Below are 6,763 nucleotides of genomic sequence, written 5' to 3' on the forward strand. Positions count from 1 at the left end.
TATCGTAGTTGTTGACGGGTCTTATCTTGGGAGTGTGGACCCCTACACTGCATTCTCATTAGAACTCGAACATAATATTCACATCTGGGTCTTCCGATTGTAGTTGCTCCGACTTGTTCATGACGCAAACCATTTCCTCTCCGAAAGCTCAATATGATCTTTAATTAAAATCAGTTTGTAAGTGGGCGCACGACTCGATAAGGTTCCGACTGCTCATGATCTGGTCCACTCCAGCGTCATATTTAACAGGAACTGGTATGCGTCCTTGGCCTTGATAAGACCATGGAGCCATAACTGCTGACACCTGCGCAATAATATGCGTCAGGGCTACATTTATGTGCAAGATTCCACACACTGATGTCTACGACGCTGCTATCTTTGCGCCCCGTCGCCCTTGGCAGGATTGGCGCCTGCGAATGATGAATGAAGCGTCTCGCGAGTGTTTGGGACTTTAGGGCTCGTAATAACAGAACCATGATATCGAGTAGCAGCACACACTGGAGAACGGAATGCTCTGTGCACCTGTACACTCATAGTGTATTCTCGAAAGCTACACAATGGCGTGAAGATACAGTCGAGAGATAACATCAATCCACTTTATAACAGTCCGTCACGTACAAAACACCTCTGCCCACTGGAAACCCCCGCTCACGGACCTCACATACATGTACTGTACATGTAGTCTCTCTCGTGCCAGTGCCACTCTGCTATTCGTGCATCTCTCTTCCATCGCGAATGCAAGCCCGTCACTACGCCTACATGTAGGCGTGCGTGCCCATCTCCCGGTGTAACCTGGGTAGATGTTAGTTGTCATTTTCCCCATCACCATGACACATCGACACTGACAGGGGAGGAGGAGATGATACATTTCTGTGCTTCAACATGCATGTAGAGGAGACGGCTCGATACAGGGACGTTTTGACAGCCAAATTTGTATAGACCCAAACCGATCATCAGCGTTGATTTTTCACTCGAAATATGTTTGTGGAAGGAAACTGGCATGTTGAAGTTTGCTCTGGGGCCAGAGTCAATCGAACTGAGCCACTCCTTTGTGTTGACCCATTGCCTCCAAGTTGCCCAATTTTTCGCTTCAAAAAAGTTCCAATCAGAGGTGGCTCCAAACCGGACACGTTTTAGAGTGCACGTCAAATTCACTCTGGGTCTGAAATTAGGTAATTGCTATCGCTCCACGACGGCCAGTACAGAGTAACAATAAGCCTTGTGTGTGCTTCCATTAGTTTTGATTGGTATGCGGTGCTTTATTGGCGAGAGGCGAGCCGCTGTTTACCTGCGACAAGAAGTTGATTTTTCGAAAGTCGTAAAACTCAAGTCGCAGTGCGAAGCAACACGTCAAAAACTCACCTGCTTGATATGGCGCTTCTGGTCATCGCAGAGCCATGAAATTTTGGCTCGGAGTATAACACATAGTAGTCTCACTGTGACATATGTTTTCTAATCAAAATACCAAGAGAGAAAGTGAATATTGAGTCCGTTCCGGTTTGCAACCGGTGTCCTATTTGAAACCGTCCCCTCTACATGTACGACTATCAATTATCATTGTCACAATCTCTCTCTGAAATCTGCAGTCTGGCCACGTCATAGCCTGTAGTGTAGGTGTCCGGGCCGAGCGCCCAGCCCTGGCCTGAAGCTCTGCACCAGGGACTGAAAGGACATGACAAAGCAGCGGAGACATGCTGGTACTGTACCAAGGCAGCGAATGCGGGCCGGACATTCGCAACACTCCTCAAACTGAACGCTATCACTAGTATCAGTTTATGGACCCGGACTGAATGCACTGCCATAATTATGTCGAGGTATGAAACGATTTTCGCCTCGTCACAGGAACCCCGACACACTACTGTCACGAGTATTCCGTTGACTCCCTGTCAATGTAGATCTACATTATGCATGACTGTGATAATTATGAGACGGCGTGAGGTTGTCGCGTTTGCCTACCCTGGTCCTCACGTTCACGAGTTCTGTGTCCGTGTGCGTCCCGCTAGCTGTGCGAACGGTGCAAACGCCTGCTGCACTGACGTCGCTTTACTCATGCAACTGGCAACCGCTTGAAAAGCACTTGGGTATAAATTGGTTTGAATCGTAGTGGTGAAAGCTCACAATGTGCGCACTCGGTCGATCTGCTAACCTTTTGTTTTATATCCAGCTGCAGTTGCCCGTTATATTTCATTCGTCTTAGCTTTTACTTGAAGTTGACCATCTAGTTTGAAGTCATCATTTGCCCAACCGGTAATCAGAGAGGTTTTTTCAAGTGTTCACTGTTCGCAGTCGGTTGAGAGAACACGTCGTATAAGGAAAAGCACACAGGACAATCTCTCCAGGCTGCTTCGTTTGGTTTTGTTTCTCAGCTGCTTTATGCTAGAACGGAGAAGCTGAATTTGTCCGTATTCCGGCAAGAGAAGTAAGCTTCCAGGAACTCGTACGGTGGTCAGTTACATCGATCCTACTCATCGCAAGGATTCGCAGTTCAAACGTGTTTATAAAAAGATGAGGCCGTCCACAACAGAGGCAATCCGGAGCGTAGCCGAAAGCCCCCAGTATTGCTGCTGTCCTCAGAGCGATATCGGCAGTGTCCGAAGTCAAGACCTTGTGTTCATGTGCGGCGCGGAAGTGACGACCACGGTCCCCAGATCTACACCTTCCACGAGCGGGGACGAGAACTTTGACCTCCTGGACTACACCCCGCAGGCACAGTGCCCGTCACCAGAAGTTGCAAGCGACGGAAGCGGCGGGGTCAATCCGTGCACCAGAGGCGAAATCACGTTGGTGCGGAGACCCAGCAAGCTCAGCCTGGGTGGTTTGAGCTTGTCGGCAAGCGGTCGTTCGCATTCGTTCGCGTTCAGCCCGGATCTGCGCAGGCGACCGGAGTCGTCGCATCGGCAGCGCAGCCAGAGCGACGTTATCCACATGGCCACATTGGCAGCAAGAGAGATGCGGCGAACAATGGTGAGAAATCGTTACAGAGCCTGTATCAGTCGGACACATACAGAGGACTGTACAGTATACTGTGTCCTGCAATTGAGCTCCATGTCCCCCATTACTTGACTTGCAGCAGAGGCAAAGGGAATACATGCGGGTAATCTCTTCCTTACAAATAGTACAGGCACCAGATATCAGCAGATATCACCAGATTTTTGCTACTTTTGACAGTGATGAAGTAATAATTATCACACTCTCCTTTCAGAAGTCATGAAAGAGAAAAGCGATAACTATGGTGCAATAAAATTTTTGCTCTGCAAAAAGGGAACCATTTTGTCAGCCATTCAATAGCTATGTGGGTTGTCAATAGGAGCTGGTGTTGTTTGCCAATTCGACATGAGCTGGTCTTGGCCAGCTTAGGATCCATGGAGTGACATAATCCCAGCATGAAATCAGTGACAGTGTATCTGCATTGTGTCATTGTCATCAGCTAGACGGTAGACCATCACAGTTTCCAATGTGAATCAGTGGCTTCTGGAAAGCATGCAGACAGCAGCCCTGTCTACAGTTATCTGCTAGGCTGTCAACAGTAAAAAGGCCTGACTGTTTTAGTTACTTAGCAGCTTACTCTCAAAAACAACACCACACTAGCAAGCCTGCAGGCATGTGAAGGTGACAGCTACATGTACATAATATGCACCTGCAGTAGATAGGGCCTGCAGGGATGGGCCCCCTGCATGTGTCAAGATTCTATACCCAGACACTGTCAGTCAATGTCATGCCTAATCCATGCCTGAGTCGTAATATTACGACTGCTGGCTTTGAGTAATACAGACACTGTACTGACCAATTATGGCCGTACCCCCATCGCATATGAAGTCATCCAACAACATCAGTCACTCTTCCTGTCCGTGGCATCAACCACTGTCTTGTTTGGGGCGCGGAGGGGCAGGCGGGCAGGCTTTTTTTGATGCATGCAGTCAACAGAAGAGTAGTCAACACCTGCAGGTGTTAATTTGTCGACGGTTTAGCGACGGCGAAAATTTGAGGAATTCAGTATTCTGCCTTGGGTAGCATTGCGCCAGTGAATGATTGCTATCTTGCAGCATCTGGTACTGCAATGGACATGTAACAAAGAGATCATCTGGCTCAATGTCATGCAATGGTGGGTGCGTATGCCCATATTTGCTGTTTCTATTGCCTGGGGCAAGATATATTGGAGAGGTGTTTTACCGGAAAGGAATATTTTAAACCTACAGTCGCACATGTCCTCCCGCTTCCAAAGTGAACGGTTTCAACACTACCCTACCATTTAGTCTAGTCTTCTCTGCGCACATTTAGAGCAACGATCATACTCGTAACACGGTCGCACTAAGTACAGCTGCTGACACTTGCTGAATGCAGCAAGGCTTCATAGCCAAATAGTCCATATTTGGTGGGTGAATCAGCTCGTGCATTGCTGGATAGTCCAATCTGCTGCCAGCACTGCACCCAAATGCCCGGGTAATTTACCACTTTACGAAAGTTCCCGCATGCTTCTTTGGTCTTGAGCTGCGTAAGGTGTACGCTGTCCGGTGATGGAACATTTTCCTCAGTAGTGATGCCTACACCATATTATTGACATTAACGGTTCTCTTTCTTCGGTTTGGCTTTCTTGTGTTTTGTGTATGTTCTCAGGAGGCGACGCAAGAAATGGAACGCACTTTACAAGCCAGTATTGGTGAGCTTGACGAAGCCCTGTCCCGTCTCAAGGTTGTCACGTCTGGCAAGCAGCGGGCTTGTTCGATGCGCGTTGCAAACGCGTCGTCGAACAGCGGACATCGGCTGAAGATGGCGCGCAGCGCGCGCAGCGACAGTGTGCAGGACGAGCCCGATACACCGCTGGATCGTCCGCTCACCACAGAGCCCAGGCATTTCTTCAGTACCTCGTCGTCGTTGGCACAGCACAGCGAGGACCTGGCAACGCCGTCGAGCAGCATTCACACCTGTCTTCTCCTGCAGTCGCCGCTCTGGCGGAAGGACAGCTTTCTGGAAGAGCTCTCCGACTCAATGGACCACAACTTCATTCACCACAGCCGCGAGCATGACAGCGGAGTTGCCGCTGATTTAGACTCTGAATCGGTGTCTGCATTTGCTGGTCTGATCGAGGATTTGGACAGCGATGATGATGAGACGGACTCCTCGCTTCCTCGCCTCGTTGTCCTAACAAATAGAGATCGGTCTCAGGTGTATTCACTGAGTTTGGACGACTTCAGGCACTGGCTTTTCTCACAGCAAGAGTCATGGTGTTAAACTACATGTAGTTGCTGGCAGAAAGAGGTTTACCAATGCTCACACAAACACTAGTATAGTTGTTATTTTCCCTGGACACATTGAAACCAGAGGCGATAACTACTGATGTCATTCTCCTGAACTCGAATTAGTGTCATTTTACTGCACGGCGATGTCATTCTATTGCAGAGTGGTGCTATTTCCGTGACTGCAGGGTGATGTCATTCTATTGCAGAGTGGTGTCATTTCACTGCAGGGTCACTTTGCTGGAGATTGCTGCTTTTCCGTTTAGTTGAGACTTGAAGTGAAAATCACTGCGAAAGCATACAGTTTATATTATGATTCCATTCACAGCACTTACACACTTCAAATTTCTCTTTCACACTCCAAATTTTCTCTTATGCCCTCTAAATGTATCTTCCACACTCCAAATTTTCCTGCGCACGCCTGATCACTGCGTAAATAGGCTGATATCCGAGTCACTGCTGAGAATATCAGATGTTGAATGTGCCACCCCATCTTGATAACTGCATAACAATGCAAGATAGTGATATTTGCAGCGTTCGTGAATGGCGCTCTCTTGACAATCATGATAAGATTCCCCAGAACCGTTCAGATGAGTACTTTACTCAGTATACATGTACAGTCAACTTCGCTTATAACGACTGCGGATATAACGACAATTCGCGAATAACGACATAATTTTCATGCCCAGAGCAAAGTCCCATCCAACTGTGACACACATAATGAGACTTCGGGTATAACGACACTTCGCGAATAAGGACACTTTTCTGATGCCCCGCCGAGTGTCGTTATAAGCGAAGTTGACTGTACATGTACATGACTGTAGAAAAGTAGTGTGTCGCACGGGATGCTAACTATCAATAGGTATAGGATGCTGCATTTACAGAACCGACACCAGCTGTGCCTTTTACGGATTAGCGGCGCTGTTTGTACTCACTCACTGGTCAGTTCCTTATAGCACAGCCATAAATACGAGGTGGAACAAAACGCATCATGCGCAGCCGCGAACAATTGAGAGCACTTCATAACAGCGCATTGAGCAGCTGAGCGTGCAGCATCTAGGAGGAAATGCGGCTGCCTACCAATAATGGTGAGAGGTCAACCAATGCATGTGGTGGGAAAATTAATTCAATGCAGGTCGGCGAAAACCATCACTAAGCAACTGGTCTGGGGGTCCTGATGATGGTGGTCAGAATGATTCCAAATCATTTTTGAAATCAATTTGGTCAACAACGGTACTAAAATGTTAACATGCACCGTATTTTCTTGCCTGCAGCTATCTGCCTCATTCACCCGCTACGGCTACACATGCTGTAGATTGACCGGATGCTTTTCCAACACGTGACAATCGAGATGCAGAAACCAGCTAAAAATAATCATGAATTCTATCAAGAGTACTCAGTACATGAAACGGGTTTCATGTACTGAGTACTCTTGATTCTACTAGTATTTCCCTGGTCACACAGCACCTTTTCCCGAATTGAAGGTTCGATGAACTTCTCGTGTGTTCTGGATGGCAGGGTGGCAGTCG

At 47.9% G+C, this 6,763-nt stretch overlaps 1 protein-coding gene across 1 annotated transcript; it reads left to right on the plus strand.

Annotated features, from left to right (window-relative positions):
* Positions 1 to 2,107: 2,107 nt before the first annotated feature.
* LOC135826556 (uncharacterized) lies at positions 2,108 to 5,836 on the plus strand. Its single transcript, XM_065339164.1, has 2 exons — positions 2,108 to 2,964; positions 4,615 to 5,836. Exons 1-2 carry the CDS (start codon positions 2,506 to 2,508, stop codon positions 5,227 to 5,229), a joined length of 1,074 nt encoding a protein of 357 aa, XP_065195236.1. The 5' UTR covers positions 2,108 to 2,505; the 3' UTR covers positions 5,230 to 5,836.
* Positions 5,837 to 6,763: the final 927 nt, after the last annotated feature.

This window comes from Sycon ciliatum, chromosome 10 (assembly GCF_964019385.1).
Source record: "Sycon ciliatum chromosome 10, ocSycCili1.1, whole genome shotgun sequence".
NCBI classification, from domain to species: domain Eukaryota; kingdom Metazoa; phylum Porifera; class Calcarea; order Leucosolenida; family Sycettidae; genus Sycon; species Sycon ciliatum.